This window comes from Tupaia chinensis, unplaced genomic scaffold (genome assembly GCF_000334495.1).
Source record: "Tupaia chinensis unplaced genomic scaffold, TupChi_1.0 Scaffold145208_1, whole genome shotgun sequence".
In the NCBI taxonomy this organism is placed as follows: Eukaryota; Metazoa; Chordata; class Mammalia; order Scandentia; family Tupaiidae; genus Tupaia; species Tupaia belangeri.
In genome coordinates, this window is record NW_006205068.1 from 716,444 (window position 1) to 738,951 (window position 22,508).

A 22,508-nucleotide genomic window follows, 5' to 3' on the forward strand; every position below is an offset into this window, starting at 1 on the left:
AAAAAAAAAAAAAAAAAGAATCATATGTAAGAAATCATTGTCTGATCCAAGATCACAGAGATTTTTGTGTTTTCTTCCATGAGTTTTAGTTTTCTGTTTTAGTTTTGTTTTATTTTTTGTTTAATCACCAAAGGACATATACACTAACCAGAGATGGGGGGCAGGGGGGAGGAGGTGAAGAAAGGAACCCCCAGTGGGACATGGTCACTTTCCAATTCCTTCTCCTTCATGTCCTTATCCCATTAGGATTTGGAGTATACATGCACCTGTGTCTGGCATGTTTTTCAAGCAGCCAGGCAGGGCTAGATTCAAACCACAGTTGGCCACATGGGATCCAGTTCCCTTAACCATTATGCTCAAGTTTTGGCATTTTTTTCATCTTACATGTATGTAGGTAGCCCATTTTGAGTTTCCTTTCCTTTCCTTCCTTCCTTCCTTCCTTCTTTCCTTCCTTCCTTCCTTCCTTCCTTCCTTCCCTCTCTCCCTCCCTCCTTTTCTTCTTTCTTTCTTAAAAAAATTTGTGATAGAGAGTATATGTGTATGCATAAGAGAGGGAGAGGAGCACCCTTGACAAGTCTTCTCATACTGCGTTCCCCCTTCCCCAGCTCTTGAAGATCTTGGGCATGTAGCTGCAGACCTGGAGTGTTTTAAAGACAACCCAGGGATCCAAACTCACAGTTGACCGTGTGACTTCCAGCATTGAAGTCCAGTTGCTACTGATTGCTACCATGCTGTGGCAACTTTTTAAAAGTTTATTATTTCTTCCATGAGCAAGAGAGACAGAGAGAGAAAGAGAGAGAGAGAGACAGCATCATCATCAAGGTCCTTACCCCCAGTCTATGCCCAGACTTCAGTTACTTTTTGTGTGTTATGTAAGGACAGAGTCCAGCTTCATTCTTTTGCATGTGAATGTCTGGTTGTCCCAGCACTAATTATTGAAAAGATTGGTCTCTCCCCATCGAAGAGTCTTGGTACCTTTTTCAAGAATCAATTAACCAGGGAACCAGCAGTTAGCGTAATGGCTATGTTGCTGGACTCCCACATAGTCAACCGTGGTTTGCGTCCCGGACCCGGTGGCTTGAAACTCACGCCAGGTGCATGTGCGTGCGTGCCCAAGATCCCGAGAGGAGGAGAAGGGATTGCGGCGTGACCATCCCCCCTGGGGGGTGATTTCTCGCTTTCTGTCTCTATGTCTCTCTCTGTCTGTCTGGCGAGCGCACGCGCCCTATAGCGAAAAAACCTCTCCAAAAAAAAAATAATAATTAGCAAAAAGGAAAAAAAAGAATCAATTAACCATAAATCTAAGAGTTTTATTTCTATAGTCTTGATTTTATTCCATTGATATACATATTGATCCTATGCCAGTAACACACTGTCTTGAGTATTGTAACTCTTTAATAAATGAAATTGGGACATGTGAGTCCTGTGATTTGTCTTTTCAAGAAATTTTTTCCATTTAAATTCTATGATCAGCTTATCATTTTCTGGGGGAAAAGGCCAACTGCAATTTGATAGAGATAACGTTGAATCTGTAGACCAATTTAGAAAGCATTGGCATCTTTTTTTGTTTTGTTTTTTAAAGACATTATCTGGTTATGTCATGATCCTTTGCCTCAGTCTCCTGAGTAGCAGGATTGCAGGCATAAGCCATTATACTCAGCTTTGAGGGTGGACCAGAAATGGAACCTGGGTCTTACATGTAACCCAGCCTGTGGGGCACCTTGCTTTTTCCAGTGAGCACCAAGCAACTGGGCCAATATTGCCATTAACAAAAGATTAGGTCTGTCAATCCATGAACATGAACACAGGATATCTTTTCATTCATGTAGATCTTTCATTTCTTTCAACAATGTTTTGAATTTTTCAGTGTACAAAATTTGCTTTTCACTAACTTTATTCCTAGGTATTTTTATCTTGTTGATTTTATTATAAGTGAAATTGTATTTATTTCATTTAGTTGTTCATTGCTAGTGTGTATTGGTATTTTATATGAGTCTCATATCCTACAAACTTGCTGAATTCGTTTATCGGCTTTAATTGTTTTTTTAGTGGATTCATTAAGATTATCTATATATAAGATCATGTCAGGCCAGCCTATGGTCTGTGGTTAGGGAGCTGGATCCCACATGGCCTGCCATGTAGTTTGAATCCTGGGCCAGCGGCTTAAAAAACATGCCAGATACGCATGCCATGTGCTTGTCCAAAATCTCAAAAGGAGGGAAGAGTGGAAGAGAAAAGATTGCCATCCTCATTCCCCTTGGGGAGTGCTTTCTCCCTTTTTCTGTTACTATTTCTCTCTCCCCTCCCCCGTAAGTGCTTGTACTTTCTAGAAAAAAAAAATATTTAAAATAATAAATAAAAGATCATGTCTGTGAATATAGTTTTACTCCTCCTTCTATCCAATCTGTGTGTCTTTTATTTATTTTTCTTGTGTTAATGACCTGGCTAGAGCCTCCAGTGTAATCTGAATTGAAGTGATGAGAAAGAGCATTCTTGTTTTGTTTCTAATATTAGGAGGAACACATTTACATTTTTCCATGAAGTACGATGTTGCTCTGAATTTTTATAGTGCCATATATTAGGGTGAGGAAATTGTCTTCTGTCCAGTTTGTTGAGTTTTGTTGTTTTTGTTTTTAATTTGCCAGAGGGTGGATATACTCACTGGGGAGAGAGAGAAAGAGAGGGAGAGGGAGAGAAAGTGAGAAAGCACCCTATAATGGGGAAATGGTCACACCAAAATCTCTTCTCCTCCATCTCTCTCTCCTTTGGGGATTTTGGGCATGCTACATGCACCAGGTGTGTTTTTCAAGCTGCCTAGTTGGAACTCAAACTGTATAGTCAGCCATGTAAAATCCAGTTGCCCTAACCACTATACTCCAGGCTGGTCCCATTGAGTATTTTCATCAAAAGTGGGTATTGATGACAGAGTGGAGAGAGTGAGGAGGCTGTGTGTGGCTCCCGCTCTCACAGCCATTGCAGTACATTGAGCTCCATAGAGACAGCACCAGGGCAAGTGAGAGCCGGATGGGCACTGAGCGACTCTATGCCTCACAGAGGATAACTAAACATGGGCAAAGGAGATCCTAAGAAGCCGAGAGGCAAAATGTCATCATATGCATTCTTTGTGCAAACTTGCTGGGAGGAGCACAAGAAGCACCCAGATGCTTCAGTCAACTTCTCAACGTTTTCTAAGAAGTGCTCAGAGAGCTGGAAGACCATGTCTACTAAAGAGAAAGGAAAGTTTGAAGTTATGGCAAAGGCAGACAAGGCCTGTTATGAAAGAAAAATGACAATCTATATTCCTCCTGGGGCCGGCAGGTGGCATGGTGGTTAAGGCATTGGACTCCCACATGGCCGACCCCTGTTGGAGGCCCAGACCTGGCGGCTTGCTTTCACACTTTCTCTTTCTCTCTTACTCTCTCGCTCTGTTCCTCTCTGGTCAAATTAAAATAAATAAAGTTAAATAAATATAATTGTTTAAAAAAAAAAAACCCTATATCCCTCTTAAATGGGGAAACAAACAAGGAATTCAAGGATCCCAGTGCACCCAAGAGGCCTCCTTTGGCCTTTCTCTTGTTCTGTTCTGAATATTGTCCAAAAATCAAAGGAAAACATCCTGACCTGTCCATTGGTGATTGCAAAGAAACTGGGAGAGGTGTGGAATAACACTGCTGCAGATGATAAACAGCCTTATGAAAAGAAGGCTGCTAAGCTGAAGGAAAAATATGAAAAGGATATTGCTGCATACTGAGCTAAATGAAAGCCTGATGCAGCAAAAAAGGGAGTAGTCAAGGCTGAAAAGAGCAAGAAAAAAAAAGAGGAGGAGGAAGACAAGGAAGATGAAGAGGATGAAGATGAAGAAGAAGAAGATGATGAGGAATAAATTGGTTCTAGAGCAGGACTTTTTTTCCTCTTGTCTATAAAGCATTTAACCCTCCTGTACACAACTCACTCCTTTTAAAGACAAAAAATTGAAATGAGGAATACTAAACATCTGAGTCCTGGATGATACTAATAAATTAATAATTGCAGAGGTTTAAAAAAAAGTGGATGTTAGACTTTGTCAAAATGCATTTTCTTTTTTTAATTTTACCTATTTACTCATTTATTTAAATTTGACCAGAGAGAGACAGAGGGAGAGAGAGAGAGAGAGAAAGTAAGAAAGCAAGCCACCAGGTCTGGGACTCGAACCATTGTCAGCCATGTGGGAGTGTCCAGCACCTTAACCACCACACCACTTGCTGGTCCCTCAAAATGCATTTTCTACATCTTTTGAAATAATCATGATTTTTGTCCTTTATTAATATGGTATATTACATTGGTTGATTTTTGTTATATGAAACCAACCTACTTGGTCATTGTGAGTAATCCTTTCCCCCCAACCCCCTTGAAGTAATCCTTACTATATGTTTCCCAGTTTAGTTTGTTAAGGTTTTTGTGTCTGTATACATAAGGAATATTGGTTGGTAGTTTTCTTTCCTCCCAATATCTCTTTGTCTGGTTTTGGTATCGGGGCATTACTTGTCTCATTGAATAAATTGAGAAGTGTTCTCTCTCTCTCTCTCTTTTTTATTTTTTAGAAGGGTTTGTAAAGGATTGATATTAGTTTATCTTTAAATGTTTGGTAGAGTTTACTTGTGAGACCATATAATCCTAGGATTTTATTTCTGTAAGAGCAGTGGTGATATGCCCTTTTGCTCCGTATTTTGGTAATTTAGTGTCCTTTTCTTCCTTAATAAAGGTTTGTCAATTTTGCTGATCTTTTCAAAAAACCCAACTTTAGTTTCTTTTACTATTTTTTTATTCTCTGTATCATTTACTTACTCTTTAATCTTTATGATTTCCCTTCCTCTACTTTGCTTAGTTTTAACGTTTCTCGTTTATAAGAGTGTAAGTGTATTGATGGGAGAGCTTATTATTTAAGTTACATTTCTTACATGAGAGAGAGAGAAATGGGCAGGTGGAGAGACAGAGAGTGAGGACAGAGGAAGAAAGGCACTCCCAATCCAAACCTGGATCACAGGCATATGCGGGCACCTGACGTGTAGCGACCTCCGTATGCAAGCCTGGGACCTTCCTCTCTATCTCCAGTACAAAGCACTGTGTTACTGCTGTGCCAGTGCAGCTGTCTCAAGATCTTTTTTCTTCTTTAATGTAGGCCTTTACAGCTATAAACTGTTCTCTAAACACTGCTTTTGTTTCTAAAGGTAGAATATTAGGTTATTGATTTAACCATGACTTTTAAAAATATAGACATTTACAGCTGTACATTTCCTTTAGAGCTCTGCTTTAAGTGCATCCCATGATTCTTTTTTTTTTTTAGTTCATGAATTCACATAAAATATTTTCTAATTTCCCTGTGACTTCTTCTTGGACTCATTGTTTGTTTAGGAGTATGTTGTTTAATTTCCACATGTTGGTGAATTTCCAATTTCTTATTTTGTTGACTTACTATTTCCATTGATGTCAGAGGACATACATTGCATGATTTAATTTATTGAGGCTTGTTGGATGGCCTATCACATGGTTCATGCACTTGAGAAGACTACATATCCTGCTGTTAGTAGGTAGTGTTCCTTCAGTGTCTGTTAGGCTTATGGTGTGGTTCAAGTCTTTTATTTTTTAAAACTTTTTAAAAACACTTCTTCCACAAGCAAGATGACTTAGAGTACAAAAAGAGAGACAGAGAGACACCACCTTCAACAAGGTCTTGTCACACAATCTACCCCAGCTTCATCCAGTCCCTGATCATGGCACATGCATGCCCAGCATACCCAGAAATGTCCCCAGACATAAATTTGGGACCTTCCTCATCCCAAATTTATGCCACCATCCAGCCCCCTGAACTCTTTAATTCCTTGCTGGTCTTCTGCCTGGTGGCTCTTTCATTAGAAGCATGGCCCTGCCAACACCTTGATTTTGGACTTCCAGCCTCTAGCACATTGATAAGCCACCCATTTTGTCATACTTTGTTATGGCAGCTGTAGGAATCTGACTTATGCCTCTTTCTCTCTCCTTTTTTTATTATTTTTTCTTTCCATTCAGGTTATATACACTCTTTTCCACAATCTTTTTTTTAATTTATTTATTCATTCATTATTTTTTATTTGACAGAGAGAGACACAGAGAGAGAGATAGAAAGAGGGGAAGTGAGAAAGCAAGCCACCAGGTCCTGGACTCGAACCGTGGTCAACCACGTGGGAATGTCCAGCACCTTAATCACCATGCCACCTGCTGGTCCACTACTCCACAATCTTCAAGCTTGCTGATTTTTTTTTTTCTTTTGTTAACACATATTTGTTAAACTGACCTCTAGCGAATTTTTTATTTCCATTTGCCTCTAGAATTTCCATTTGGTTCTCTTTTATCTCTTTTCTTTTCTTTTTTTTACTTTTTTATTTTTGAGAGGTTTTTGCTATAGGACATGTGCGCTCGCCAGAAAGAGAGAAACAGAGAGACAGAAAGCAAGAAATCCCTCCTTGAGGGGATGACCACACCGCAATCCCTTCTCCTCCATTCTCTTGGGATCTTGGGCATGCACTCACACGTGCCCAGTGTGAGTTTAAGTCACCGGGTCCAGGACTGGAACCATAGTCGACTACATGGGAGCCCAGCGACATAGCCATTACGCCAACTGCTGGTCCCCTCTTTTATAATTTCTATCTCTATTAATAGTCTCTATTTAAAGACAACTTGTCATCATACCTTCCTTTAATTCACTAGGTTTGGTCTCCTTTGGCTCTTCGAATATATTTATAATGGCTGTTTTGAAGTCTGAGCCCCTCCCAAAATAGTTTCCATTGCCTATTGCCCTACCCCCATATACACTTTCACACTTTCCTGTTTCTTTATATTTCTCATAATTCTTTTGGTGAAAACTAGGCATTTGGTTTGGGCTCAGTTGCTGTGGTGCAGTGCTAGCACAACACTCTGCAATACTGGAGTCACATGAAATATTGGGGTTCAGTTTCCAGGTTGACCTGAACACACTGGGCACACACATGCCCATGATCCTGAGAAACACTAGGAGGAGGATCATGGTGTGAGGCCCTATTGAGGGGTCTGTCTCTTTTCTCTGTCTCTCTGTCTCTCTCTCTCTTTCTCTCAAGAAAGGTCTTTCAAAGCATAATTGATACTTTGCAGCATATGTGCATATTGATTTCTTCTCTCCAGGGAGCTGATGTTTGCTTGGTGTTCATTTATTTGATAGTGATTTAAATGAACTAACTGTGAAATCTGTTTCCCCCACATTATGCAACCTCTAATCCCCTGCTCATATCTATTCTTTCCTTATTTTTAGCTCCTATCCTGGTCACCTGAGGTCTTCCTGGATCAGCATAAGCCGCTAATTGGTCAAAGGTTGTTTTAAACCTTTTGGCCATTTATCAATAGTTGTTTGCCCTTTACTGTTAGTGTGCACGTGGCTCAGAGGCTGCTAACCCAGTTCAGGAGTTTGTGTTTTGCCCATAGAAGGCAGGAGCAGGAACTTGGGTTGCCCTCTCCAGACTCTTCTGTGAGGACAGATAAGTCTTCTAAACTTCCAGACATGGAAGTTTAAGCCTAGCTTCTGAGAAGCTGCTCTTGGGTCAGAGCAGCGTATTGTTCAGCCAGTCTTTGGTCAGAGGTTGTGCTGAAGCCCCAGTACCAGAGGGGCTTGCACCCTTTGGTTGATCTGTGCACAGCGTTGGGGATGTTTCCATGTCCACCCCACATCCTGCTGCTGATTGGGTGCTGGCTGCCCTTGAGGCTGGCGATGACCCTAGGAAGGCTCTTCTGGGCATTGCTGAACTTGGTGGCTCTGCTTGCAACCACGGAGCGGTCATGGCTGAGACTCCCAACCCTCATCATTCTTACCTGCATTGTGTAGAGTTTGTTAAATGCATCTTTCTCCAGCGTTTCTTAGTCAATTTTCAGAAATGTCAAGTTAATAATTATTTTATTATTATCTCTGTTAAGTGGTTTGTGGAGGAGAGAGTCCTGCAAGCTCCTCACTCTACCATACGAGATAGAAGACAGCCTTCTAGGTGAAGTCATTCCTCCCTGTTTTTTCTCATATACTGAAGAACTAAAGAAGTAAAACTATAATAAATAATTTAAGTCACAGAACAATCACAGAGATGGTTTCAAAATCTCTTTCTGGACACTTTTTTATATATACATACATATTATGTATATACATATATATATGTATATATAATGCCTTTTAGAATCTGGCAGAAGGATGTGTCCTCTTTGGATAGATGTGGAAACTAGGATTCCAAGGGTGTGGCCAGCATCACTCTATGGGTGTGGAGCCAGGTTGCTAATTCAGGTCTTCTAGGATTCTCCCACACTGACTACCCGCCAGCCAGTGCCCCATGAGTTCCTGACACAGGACAAGTAAATTTAATCTAGTCTGGAAATCGTGGCCACCTCAGATGTGACTTGAAGATGATAGTAGGAGCTAGTCATTAATGGGCTTGCTTGACTACTTTATGTGGTCGCATCCTGCTGATTGAAAGGAAAGATCATGGGACCAGCAGGTGGCATGGAGGTTAAGGGCGCTGGGCTCCCATGTGGCCAACTGTAGTTCTAGTCCTGAACCTGGCAGCTTGCTTTCTCCCTTCCCCTTTTTCTCTCTCTCTGGTCAAATTAAAAAATAATAATAATAACAACAAATAAAGTTAAATAAATACATAATTTTTTTTAAAGGAAAGGGTGGGAACCAGCAGTTGGCATAACAGCTGTTGCCAGACTCCCATGTAGTTGACCGTGGTTCGAGTCCCAGACCCAGTGGCTTAAACTCACACTGGGCATGTGTGCGTGCATGCCCAAGATCCTGAGAGGAGAATGGAGGAAAAGAGATTGCAGTGTGGCCATCCGCCCTGGGGAGTGATTTCTCATTTTCTGTCTCTCTGTCTCTCTCTGTCTTTCTGGCAAGTGCATACACGCTGTAGCAAAAACCTCTCCAAAAACAAAAAAAGGAAAAGGTGGATTCTTGGGCTGTTCTGTGATTTCAGATATTTATTATAGTTTTACTTCTCTAGTTCTTTTTTTTTTTTTTTGGAGAGATTTTCACTATAGGGCTTGTGCGCTCGCCAGACGGAGAGAGACATAGAGACAGAAAGTGAGAAATCATCCCCCAGGGGGGATGGTCACGCCGCAATCCCTTCTTCTCTATTCTCCTCTCGGGATCTTGGGCACGCACACACATGCGCCCAGCATGAGTTTTAAGCCACCGGGTCCGGGACGCGAACCGCGGTCAACTACATGGGAGTCCAGCGACATAGCCATTACGCTAACTACTGGTTCCCTACTTCTCCAGTTCCTAAGTAGCAAAATCTGAAGAAGAACTGATTGGGGAAGAAAACAGTGGTTGTGGGGGAAATTGCTTTATTTTGTACAGTATACATAAGATATCATTGCTTTGTTGAATTTTAGGTCATTCAGAAAGTTTTCAGGATTTTATTTGGAGTAATAATGACAAGTATTTACAAGGAAAGTTGTTGCTGCTTCTCAATACAGTTTTCAAGAGGTTCACATTGGTCACTGACAAGCCTATCCTTTGTGATGCCAGGGGACTAGAATGCAGGCTATTGACCTGGCATGCCTGATCATCCACCTGTATGTGCGCCTAGTTCCCTGTCTGCCTTCCTAAATTTTATACATCACTTTTATACTTTGTTAAATGGAAATTTCTCTCTGTAACTGTCATAGTCTACTTCTACCTTAAAATGTCACCTGCCCAATGACATTAAAAAAAAAAAAAATCTATGTCAGTGACTAATGTTTTATTTAATTAAATTTATTTATTTATTTATTTATTTATTTTAGAAAGAGATTTTTGCTATTGGGCACATGTGCTCACCAGAGAGACAGCAAAACAGAAAGCGAGAAATCACCGCCCCCCACCCCCACCCCTGGGAGTTGGCTATGCTGCAATCCCTTCCTCTCCATTCTCCTTTCAAGATTTTGAGCACATACACACACATGCCCAGCATGAGTTTTAAGCCACTGGGTCCAGGACTTGAACCACAGTTGACCACGTGGGAATCTAGCAGTGTAACCATTACACCATATGCTGGTCCCAGTGGCTGACTTAAAAGGTTCTGTTTATTTGGAATGCATTGTCTTCCCTTTGTCCTTCAAATCAAGTCACGCTGCATTTTTTAACCTAGGTGCTCCAGATTTAAGAGCAATGCTACTGAAGGGTAACGTACCATTTCAGTTGTACCTTGTCCATATTATTGTGTGGCCATATACTTTTTGTTGTTGTTTTTGTTTTAAGAGAGATTTTTACCACAGGGTGTGTGCACTTGCAGAAGAGACAGAAAGTGAGAAATCACTCCCCTGGGGAAATGGCCACACCGCAATCTCCTCTCCTCTCAGGATTTTGGGCACACACACATACGCACAGTGTGAGTTTTAAGCCACCGGGTCCAGAACTCAACAGCTGTCGACTATGTGGGAGTCCAGCGATATAACCATTACGCCCTCTGCTGGTCCCTCAGCCATATTCTTCTAATAAAATTTCAAACTGCTCATAGAATTGTTTCGTACTGTATAAAGCAACTCTCCAATCTTTTGGAGAGAGTTTTAAATATTTCCTGCTTTCTTTCTTTTTAGGATTTATACTTTAGGGGGTTACCATTCTTTTCTTTAGAAAGTTCCCTTTTCTCCTTGGTAGATAACCTAGTACTGACATTAGAAGGTGTGACTTTATCTCCCTCTCTGGACCAGAGCAAAGTCTCTGGAATAAGAAGGCAGGAACCTTCATAAGCTGAATGTCTTCTCATCTCTTAACACATGTGTTAATGAGTCTGTTTTGTTTTTGTTTTAAATAATTATTGATCTAATTTAATTAACTTATTTATTTTAATTTGACCAGAGTGAGAGAGCTAGAGAGACGGAAAGCGAGAAAGCAAGTCGCCAGGTCTAGGACTTGAACCATGGTTGTTCATGTGGGAGTCCAGTGCCCTTAACCACCACACCACCTGCCTGCCCCAATGGGTATGTTATTATTTTTTTTTTTTTGGAGAGTTTTTTGCTATAGGGTGCTTGCGCTCACCAGACAGACAGAGAAAGAAAGCGAGAAATCACCCCCTCAGGGGGGATGGCCAAGCCACAATCTCTTCTCCTCCATTCTCCTCTCGGGATCTTGGGCACGCATGCACACGCGCCCGGCGTGAGTTTAAGCCACCAGGTCCGGGACTCGAACCGCAATCAACTACGTGGGAGTCCATAGCCATTATGCTAACTGCTGGTCCCAATGAGTATGTTCTTTTAAAAACAACTTTGACTCTTCTTACCAGGAGATAGTCACAGATTAATTGTGCTTTGATGCGAAGACGAATGTGGGGTAGAACATTGACCAACATGAACAATGAAATGCCTTTATTAAGAACTATTTATTGAAAGTGCACAACAGTTCGGCGGGGGGTGGTGGTAAGTGTCGTGGATTTGCAGACCTGGAGCAATCCTACTAGGCAGGTGGAGTTTTCATTTTGTCTTCCCCAGCTCATTACTTACAATGAAACTGAATAAACTGGCCTCTACCCAGTGTGAAATGTTCTGAGTTTGCTGTGATTTGGATTTGTTGGGTTTCTATTTCCGCAGCTCTGGAGGGCTATTTTCACTTTCGTAAATCTGACTGTTGGAAACCAAGTGGGTGCTGTTAAAGTGACAATGTTTGCATCTCTTCTTCCAGGGAGATGACAGTCTATCTGCAATTACCTTTGACTCAGACTTTGAGACGGTGAGTGTAATTAGGAGCCAGCAGTTTTATCCCAGTGCTGGCTGTTTTGCCCTTACAGATGTTACTTACACATGTAAAACAGGTCCTCCTTCTCCTCAGATGTTGTGTTTAGAGCTAGAATGTGAATTCCAAATGCTATTTAGTGTTTGAAAAGTTTCAATCCTTTAGTTGGATTTAAATAACCATGGTTATAATTTTAAAACTTCTATCCAGAAATTAATCCTGAGCAGGGTTCATTTGAGGCAGATTACTCGTTCTTATCCTGCATCTGTTTTTGGGCCCACTTCTAAACTTTTAGGGAGGGAGAGGAGCTCATAGTGATGCAATCAGGCATGACTGGTGAGAGAAAAAAGTCTAGCCTCAAAACCAGGGTCCTGAAGTGCTAGGAACCAGCCTGGAAGGGAAAAGTGGGAAGTGGCCAGATTCAGTGGTCCAGTGACATGATGTGCCCCCAGTCAGGCCTCTCTGGGTTAGCTGGGCAAGCTGTGCTGGTCAAAAAGGAAGCCTGCTAATTGCAAAAGAAGCATGTCTTGCACAGACCCCAGTCTAAACCCTTCACATATCAGCCCTGAATGAATCCGGCACCAGCAGATCTTGACTCCACTTTATTTCTGTGGACTCAGGGGGTGTCTCAAGGGTCAGCCATTTGCAGTGGGACCTCTGTGTACAAAGTTAAGAAATTTCTCTTCATATTACTGAAGACATGGGCCCAAGATAACTCCCTGGAGGAGTAGCAATCCCAACCAACCACCCTGTGAAATTCCGTCTACACAGAACACGAAGTGCATTGTTTCTGCTAGATAGGAAGTAAGGGAGATTGGCCATAATACTCTGCTTGTTTGGTCTGGCGCAGAGCTGATGAGAAGAATGGGATTTGGAAGAGCTGTGTCATTTTTCCCAAGCCACTGAACTAGTAAGCAATAGAACCATATTTGGGCCCAGTTCTGCAGTTGACATCATGGTTGTCATGGGAGACTGTCTTCCAGACAGGGTTATTCCTTCATTGGACTTTTCTTCTTCAATGGAGTTTGCAGTTGACTTATTCATTCAAGGGTTCCATCTCGCTAAGTCCACAAATGGACACAGGTATGTTCCTGTGCCGCAGAGCTGGTCATTGGGACAATTTAGGTGGGAGAAGAATGGTCATTTGTGTGGGATCTTCAGTCTGAACATTACGAGCCCAAGGAACCTTGGTTTTCTGTGATCAAACCTGCACAGTGAGAGCTCCCTGGAGTCCTTGCTCAGCCTGAGCACCCACTGCACTTTCCTGGTGTTTGCCTTCTGGGCCTACATGTCTTTCTTTGCTCCAACACTGTTCACATCTCAGTTGGAGAATCTCTTCTTTGTTGCTCTTGTACCACTTCCAACCCATTCTCAGCATGTCAGTTTTTCACGGTTGTGACCACTGTGGGAGCTAATGAAAGCCCAGCATTCTTTACATCATTTCTTCTTTCTTTCAGAAAGCAAAAAGGAAAAGTTTCCACAAACCTCCACCCACATCACCAAGTAAGTATGACTGGGCCTCCTCCTTTCCCTTCTAATTTCCACCTTTTAACTCTGCCTTTGAAAAGCTGTCTGTCCCTGAAGTCCTGGGAGAAAGATAAAGACTGTTTCCTTCTCTTTGCCGGTAGGATAATTGTGCTACATCACTTCAGCCAATTGGCCGTTGTGTTGAGGACCCCATTCGTACCAGAGTATGAGCTGTCCTCGGGGCCAAGAACACTGAGCAGAGCCCCTCACAAGACACTGTGTCTCGTGGCCTTTTGTTTTCTCCTTTCTTGTTTCTTCCCAGAATGCTGCCAAAGTTAAAGGATTTTTTTAACCTAGGATTCGTTACTTGAGAGTCAAAGCTGTTCATTTGGGCTCTGTACTGAAAAGATGTTGATGTTCCAAGACTTCTCTACTTTGGGGATCACCTGGCTTACTTTTTTTGCCAGGATTCTTTTCTTCGCCATCCTCAGCAGGAGAGGCCCAGCTTCACTGCCTTCCTGGGCAGTGGTGGAGGAGGTGCCTGCCTCTTGGGGAGAACATTGCTGAGATGTGGTTAGTCAGGTTAGCCAGACCTCTCCTTTGTGTCTGTTGTTCTGACATCGCTCTAGCACAATGATCCACATGCCAATCTTGGATAGTTGGTTTGCTTGCTTTAAAAGTTTATCCATTTATTTCTTTTCATGAGAGAGAGAGAGAGAGACCCAACAGAGTCCTGCTGTGCTGTGAAACTAGAGCAGCCTTCTAGCCAGCCAGGACTGTGGGCAGACCTGTGACAGCTGGGCCACATGCCAGTGTTATAGTTATAAACATGCTATAACAAGCTCAAGTCATAGATTGACTTCCTTTTGCTACTCAAAAACCTGTAGCCTCCTTTGACTTTATCATTTGTATGTGTCTATATATATTTTATAAACATTTGTCATGTGTTTCAAACATAGTGAGTCATATGTATGACACACTCAGAGATTATAAATGAACTTTCACACTGACCCAAGAAAAACATAATTAGAAAGGTAAATTCCTGCAAAGAAAAGAATGCATGTTATATTAGGTTGTCAGGAAAGTCATGACACATTTTTCTGTTTTTCTATGCAAAAATACATCATGACTTTCCCAACAACCCAATATATTACAAATATCTATAAACATCAGCCAGTAATCATCTAGCAATTTGGGGGACCAGCAGATGGAGTAACAGTTACATCGCTGGACGCCCATGTAGTTGACCGCAGTTCAAGTCCTGGACCCTGCAACATAAAACTCATGCCGGGCACATGTGCATGCATGCCCAAAATCCCGAGAGGAGAATGGAGGAGAAGAAATTGCAGCGTGGCTGTCTCCCCATGGAGTGATTTCCTGCTTTCTGTCTCTCTGTCTCTCTGGTGAGTGCATGGACCCTATAGCAAAAATCTCTCTTAAAAAATTTTTAAAAATTTTTTAAATCATCTAGCAATTTGGATATTTTTAAGAATTATTGTATTTAACTTTATTTATTTACTTATTTTAATCTGACCAGTGAGATACAGAGATTTAAAGAGAAAGTGAGAAAGCAAGCCAGTTCCAAGACTCTATCCAGCACCCTTAACCACTGCGCCACCTGCTGGCTCACAATTTGGATTTTTGATGTCCTTTTTCCTTCCATGGAAATAATTGTGAATTCATATGAAATAAACTGGTGTTTATGTGTTGAACTTTTAAATTTTAGAGCTATTTTTCTAAGCATCTAGGTTTGTGGCAATTTATCATGCACCATGGGAAACTAAAGCATCCCACATTAAAGAGACTTATAAGAACATACTTTGTATATTAACATATAAATGGCTTATTATTTTGTTCTTGAATACTCTTTTTAAACATTTGTTGGCTTTAATCTCACATACAATAAATATCAATGAATATGACAAACAAAACCTCTTTGGGATACTCATTCATGTGTGTGTTTGTATATATGCACATGCAGAATAGAATATTACCGAGTCATATAAAAAGGAAATTCTGCCCTTTGCCACAACATGGAGGAACTTGGAAGATGTTCTACTAAATCAAATAAGACAGACACAGAGGGCTGGCAGGTGGCGTGGTAGTTAAAGGTGCTAGATTCCCACATGGCCAACGGCAGTTCAAGTCCCAGATCTGATGGCTTGCTTTCTCCCTTTCTCTTTTTCTCTCTCTCTGTCTCTCTCTGGTCAAATTAAAAAATAATAACAACAAATGAAATTAAATAAATAAATAATTCTTAAAAAAAAAAAAAAGACAGACACAGAAAGACAGCTGCTATGTGATCTTGCTTATACTGGAAATCTTAAAACATTGAACTCATAGAAAAAGAGAATAGAACACTGGTTGCCAGGAGTAGGGCTGGAGTAAGTGAAAAAAATGTTGCTCAGAATCTTTCAATAACGAGATGAGCAAATTCTAAGGATCTAATGGGCCATGACAGATGTGTTTATTAATTAGATTGTGATCATCATAAATAATGTATACGTGTATCGAATATCACATTGTACACTTTAAATATATTCAGTCACTATTTGCCAATTAAATATTAAAAACTATAAATATTCCTAGCCCTGGTATCCACATGGTGATTGACACTGCTACTCAGCAGGCTGAGACCACGTAGGAGGCCTGGGTTCAATTCCCAGCCCACCCTAAAAGTCCAGACATGCTGATGGGCATCAGTAGTCCAAACAACTTGGGAGACTGAGGCAGAAAGATCACAATGTAGTGACAACATGTCATATATATATTTTGAAGTGTGCATATATATATTAAAAATATACATACATATATAAATAAATGTATATTTTGAAGTGTATATACATATGCATGCACACTTTTTTAAAAAGCATGGGGGAGGTCTTACACTGAAAATCCTGAGAATCTCTACTCCTGTAACCTAACTCCAACATTTCTTCACCTTCCCAAACACATTCTAACCATAAAGATAAGTCCCCGTTTTCCAAATATGCTCATCTTTTTAAGTTTGTGTGTCTTATTTTTCAAGAATGTTGAACCAGTAATTCTCCTCCTATCATTGTATGGTGAAACCTCATCATAATTAGAAGTGACATTCACACTATTTCTACCTCTGAGCTTAGAAAACTGAATAGTGTAGTAGTTACTTGCATAGGGACCTGCATTGCCACCTATACCCAACAGAGTGACCTTGCAGCAGGTACAGGAGTTCTTGGAGTTTCAGCTCCAAATTGTGTCAGAAAGTGTAAGTCAATGGCAATTGTAAAGTTAATTGATATGGGCTATAACAACTGGACTCTAATAACAATCAAATAGGGGCTGGCAGATGGTGTAGTGGTTAAGGCACTGGACTCCCATGTAGTTGACCGCAGTTTGAATCCCAGACCTGGTGGTTTGCTTTCTCACCTCCTCTCTTTCTCTTTCTCTCTCTCTCATCAAATTAAAATAGTAATAATAATAATAATAATAGTAAATTAAATTACATAATTCTTCTAAAAATAACAAATAAATAAATGCACAATGATAAGCGTTAATAGTCTTTGAAAATATATTATGTACTAGAAAGAAAGGGCATTGTATGGTTCATTTTATCAGAACCTCATGAAAATCTACCACAATCACTTTATTTAATTCATTTTTAGTTTGACAGTAACTAAGGAAAATATCTGTTATTGTTCTTCCTGAAAGTCAAACATTTCAAGTGCTGAAAATAATAATGATCAAAGTATTTTTATCTTAATGTCTGTAAATACCAAAAGTGTTTTTCCTGTCATTTGTCATCTATACTGGCCAGAGCCCCCAGTGTGGCAGAAGCGAGGGCGTGTGCTCTCCAGTCACTGCTGCCTGGGCCTCTGGTTCCTCCAGAGCCTGGGCTCTTCATTCTGGACCCCAGAACCTTGCTCTCACTTAGCCATCCTCTTTCCTCTCCTGGGTCCCTCTGGGACCCCTGGAACCAAGCTCAGCTCTCCTACACTCTCAGACCCTTCCCTAGATCTCAGTGTAAGTCACTTCCTCAGGTACACAACCCCTGGCTCCTGGACTAAGTCAGTCCTGTCATGTGGTGCCATGAAAATAGGGACTTGTCTGTCATTCACCTAACAAATATTTTCTTGAATGACTAATCTGTTTACATGTAGGTTTGTAGCTTCCTGAGTCTGCTGAGGTTTCTTTACCTTCCAGCTGTGCTGTGGGGAAGGCAAGGCTGGCAATGTTTCCGTCTTTTCAGAGTTGGTCACTTTTCAGGGCATACCCGATGCCAACATGTTTCCACCATTCTATTTTCATCTTTTCCTTCCCAGCTTCTATCCGTAAGCACACATGTTTTCCTGAGGAAACCTTACTAGTCATTGGTTAATCCAAAGTACATTTAGAGGGAAATGTAATTTGTGGGGCTTTCTGATTCCAAGTTTACTTTTATAAATGACAGCTTAAAGGAATGGTGCAGTTTGAGTGACCTACAGAGTATCTCAGAGGTGGGTGCCGTAGTCTTAGAGTGAGTGAAAATGCAAGTTTTTTTTTTCTTTTTTTAAGAATTATTTATTTGATTCTACTTCTTGTTGTTGTTGTTTGACCAAAGAGAGAAAGGGAAAGTGAGAAAGCAAGCTGCCAGGTCTGGGACGTGAACCACAGTCAGCCATGTGGGAGTATAACACCTTAACCACCACTCCACCAACTGGCCCTGAAAATGCAAGTTCTGATGCATCTTTTTTATCTCATTTGAAATTATAATGGCTAATTTTCCATAAATTATGAGACCACAAAAAAAACCCAAAACCTTAGAAATTGTGAGCCAGCAGGTGGTGTGGTTAAGGCACTGGAGTCCCACACGGCTGACCGTGGTTCAAGTCCAAGACCTGTCAGCTTGCTTTCTCCCACTATCTCTCCTTTCTCCTTCTCTCTCTGATCAAATTGAATAATAATAATAAATAAATAAAATTAAATAAATAATTATTTTTAAAGAAGAAATTTAAAATAAGTATATTAGATTTAAAGTTTCAAGAACTACTACAGATACAAATTTCTTTGCTATTTAAAATGTGTAAGAATGCTTCATGAGCACCTTAGTTTTTGCATAATTTTGTCATATTTTACATAATCAAAAAAGGTCCCAGATTTAAAAAATAATTTTAGAGACCAGCAGGTGGAGTGGTGGTGAATGTGCTGGACACTCCCGCATGGCTGACCATGGTTCAAGTCTCAGACCTGGTGATTTGCTTTCTCACTTCCCCTCTTTCTCTGTCTCTGTACCTCTTTCTGTCAAATTAAAAATAAATGAATAAATAAATAAAATTAAATAATTTTTAAAAGTGTTTCTTTCATTTCAATGACAAAATCAAGAATGCCTTGAAAGAGTATAAATAAATGTTATTGCTAAGACAATATGCAGCAACATGAAAAATATTTGCAATATCAAATATAAAGGATACAAAATTGTGTGTTTATTGTGATTATGACTAGATTAAAGAAATTGGATGGGAAATTAAATATAATATTGATAGAATTACAATATTAGAATTATTTATATTTTATTTTAAATTTCTCATTATGTGATTTATTTCTAATAAAAATTAAAAGAATATGTGTGTGTAGATTATATATGTATATATGTACATACACACTTACCATATCCAGAGTTGTCATACCCTTGGGAACTTTTTTCTTGCCATTTTTATCTTTCTAAAACACATATTTTGCAACTTTAAAAACCATGTATTGGCTTTTTAGAATCACCTTATTACTCTAAGCCAAGAAAAGTGGCATCCTGGCGATCTCTCAGGACAGCAGGGAGCATGCCTCTGGGTAGCAGAACGTCTTTAACTCCACAGAAACTATGGCTGGGAACTTCAAAACAAGGTAGGTGATTGCCCAACAGAAGTCCTTCCTACTGGAGAAAAAGGTTTAGAAATCACAAGGGGTGCTCTTCGAAGTTTTCATATTGTTTGTTTGAATTACATTGTCTTTTATCTTCTCGAAGACATCAAGTGTGTACAGCTGGTTTTTATGTCACATGAAAATGTAGTATCAATGATGACACTTTAGCCTCTCACATTCATGTTGCCTTGGCGCTGCCAGCAGTGGGATGCTGGAGCCAGCTCCTACCAGCTTGCACCAACCTTTATATTTTTAGGAGTTTTGTAAGCTAGTTGGTACTACTCTGGCAGCTTGAAATTGAACATTGTGGGAATGGGCAAATGCTACAAATCAGGGCTTTAATGATTTATTTTCAAGTCCTTTGTTAAACACTTATCAGTCTGCAATTGACTATCTATTATCTACTGGGTAACTTGGGCTTTCTTTAGCCTAGCAAGGTTGATTATTATTGGCAAGGCCTTCCATTGTGTTTCTTGTACCTGTCCTATTAAATCCATGCACATTCAAACCAGGAAGTCTGACTCAACCCTTGAAATCCAACCTCACCTTGGAGCATGCATGGACCAACCCCCCCAGCAGCACTCCTGACTATCTGACAGAAGCCTTAAGACTGAAGAGGTCAAATCTCAGGCGTTCTGCCAGCAATGGTGAGCATAGAGGTGGTGACAAGGTCGTGACTAGGGAAAAGCAGAAAGGAGAATCTTTGGGATTTGAGATGTCCTTTGTCATTGTGAGATGTTTGGCTTCCTGTACAGATCCATCAGTAGGACATTTTGGAATGTCCTGAGGACAGTGACTCATGAAAGTCCATTCTGCCATCCTAGACAGTGGCTTTCAAAGTGTACAGTGACATCTTGCCAGGATTCAATTGTACCTACTCCCTAAATTTAGAGTCTTATTTAAATTTATTGTATAAGGGCCAGCCTATGGCCTATTAGTTGAATCTTGATTCAGATCTCAGCCTCAATAGCTTGAAAAACACACCAGGCACATGTGCATGTGTGCCCAAAATCCTGACAAGATAGAGAAATGGAGGAGAAGGGATTTTGACATGACCATTTCCCATGGAGGATGCGTTCTCCTTCTGCCTTTCTCTGTTTCTCTGTCTCTGGAGAGCACATGTGCTCTCTGGCAAATTAAAAAACAAAACAAAACAAATTTATTGTATAAACAATTCTAGAAACAATTAAAATTGCAAATAATAATGAAAAGCCCAAATCTCACCACCAAAAGGAATTTGTTTGTTTTTTGGTTCTTTGTCTATGTATTTCTTGCCTCTTCTTACAGACTTCCCTCAAGTAGAACACTTACAATGCATGTTGAAAACTTTCTCACCGAGCCACATAAGCTGATTACCTTACTGCTTTTACTTGTTAAAAATTATGATTTCGGCTAAGAAAATTAGATACCTATTATATTAGGTATCATATTAAAACCAAAGTAAAACATTACTGTTTTACAGTGGAACGGGTATTGAAATGCTCTGTGCATTTTTTTTGTCTTCAGTTTTCATTTTGTTTGCTAGTTTTATTTTTTTTAATTCCTTATTTAATTTTACTTATTATTTTATTATTTTTAATTTGCCATAGGGCACATGTGCTCACCAGAGACAGAGAGAGAGGGAAAGTGAGAAAGCAAGCTGCCAGGTCTGGAGCTCAAACTGCAGTTAGCCACGTGGGAGTCCAGTGCCTTAGCCACCACGCCACCTGCTGACCCCATTTTGTTTGCTATTTTAAATCTAAACGTTTTTCCTTTCTTTTTGTGACTCTCTTCTTGATCCTTTTACTATAATTAAACTCTGTGCTTATATATTTAGTTTTCTTTTTCCCATCTTTCTATATCATTGCTATTTTTGATTTCCTTGCTTTTTGGGAAAGTATGATCAGGCTAAAAATGTTGAAATATTTTTACTCTTCTATTTTATCCTCTTTTTTTTTTTTTGATTTTTAAGGATAATTTTATTAACTTTCAGGTTTTCCTTAGGGCATAGCCAAGAATCCTTTCTACTTTTCAGATCATCTTTTAAGATGTTTGTGTATTTTCCTCTAGGCCATGTCCCTGGGACTCCTGTCTACAGAGAAAAAGAAGATATGTATGACGAGATCATTGAGTTAAAAAAGGTAGTATTTCTCTCTTTTCTTTATTGATTTTAAACAGGGAAAGCTTTATATGGTAATGGACCGGAAATCAGTATCTGTGCTGGGATGTGTCTGTATGGAAAGAATACACACTTTAGAGTCATACTGAGTTTGAATCCTGACTCTGAAGTTCGATATTATTATAAGATCATTTAGAATTATTATCAATAACATTACATTTATGTAATTATTTTATTAAGAGATTTCACATGTCAAATCTCAGTTGATCTCTACAGAAGCTCTGTGGAATAGGTAGTGCCAGTGGTTGCATCTGGTGATAAATCAGAGACTTGGAGAGGTTAGTCATCTGTCCAAGGTTAACCAGTAACAGAACCAGATTCAAGGTCATCTGCCTTCCAAAACAGATGAGCATCAGAGCAGTTTTCCAAGCAGTGCCTCAGTTTCCCATTTAAAAACGGGGATTATAATAGTACTGATTCCATAGGGTTGTTGTGAGGATTCAATAAAATCATCCATGAAAGTGCTTCAGTACAATGCCTGATATGCACTAAGAGATAAGTATAGACCATTTCTTTCTTTGTTCTTTTTCATTGCCAGAGGATACATGTGCCACCAGGGAGAGACAGAGAAAGAAAAAGCACCCCCTCATGGAGAATGGTCATGCCACAATCTCTTTTCCATTTCTCCATCCTGTTGGGAGTTTGGACACACACACACACACACATACATGCCTGGCATGTGGTTCAAGCCACGAGGGCTAGAATTCAACCGCAGTTAACCATGTGGATTCTATATCCCTTAACCACTCGGCTACAGGGCTAGTTCAGGATGATTTTTTTTTTAGAGAGATTTTTGTTATAGGGTGCATGCACTTGCCAGAGAGACAGAAAGACAGAAAGTGAGAAATCATCCCCCAGAGGGAATAGCCACACTGAAATTCCTTCTCCTCCATTCTCCTCTGGGGATTTTGGGCACGCATGCACATATGCCCAGCGTGAATTTTAAGCCGCCAGGTCTGAGACCTGAATCACGGTTGAATACATGAGAGTCCAGCGACACACCCATTACATAATCTGCTGTTCCCAAGACAATTATTTTTACAACTCATTTGAAATAATTATAATCCTAGAAATTTGCAAAGATAGTATAGAGAGGTTCTTTGTACCTTCATCTATTCTCTCCCAGTTTTTTGGTGCAATTTTTTTTAATAATTATTTTATTTATTTTTTATTATTATTTTCCAGTTTGGCCAGACAGAGAGAGACAGAGAAAGTAAGCCACCAGGTCCAGGACTTAAACTGTGGTTGGCCATGTGGGATCCTGTGCCTTTAACC

At 40.1% G+C, this 22,508-nt stretch overlaps 1 protein-coding gene across 9 annotated transcripts in view; it reads left to right on the plus strand.

Annotated features, from left to right (window-relative positions):
* The window catches only part of IQCE (IQ motif containing E), a 77,519-nt gene that overhangs the window by 4,846 nt on the left and 50,165 nt on the right, over positions 1–22,508 (plus strand). For 3 of the 9 annotated variants that reach the window (XM_006167848.3, XM_006167849.3, XM_006167850.3), the window contains exons 2-5: positions 11,687–11,734; positions 18,929–19,057; positions 19,588–19,722; positions 21,125–21,195. In XM_006167848.3, the coding sequence (XP_006167910.1) occupies positions 18,994–19,057; positions 19,588–19,722; positions 21,125–21,195 (270 nt within the window). In that variant the 5' untranslated portion in view covers positions 11,687–11,734; positions 18,929–18,993. Of the gene's footprint in view, positions 1–11,686; positions 11,735–13,194; positions 13,241–18,928; positions 19,058–19,587; positions 19,723–21,124; positions 21,196–22,508 lie in introns of all 9 variants that reach the window. The other 6 variants (XM_006167847.3, XM_006167852.3, XM_006167851.3 and 3 more) reach the window with 3 other exon arrangements.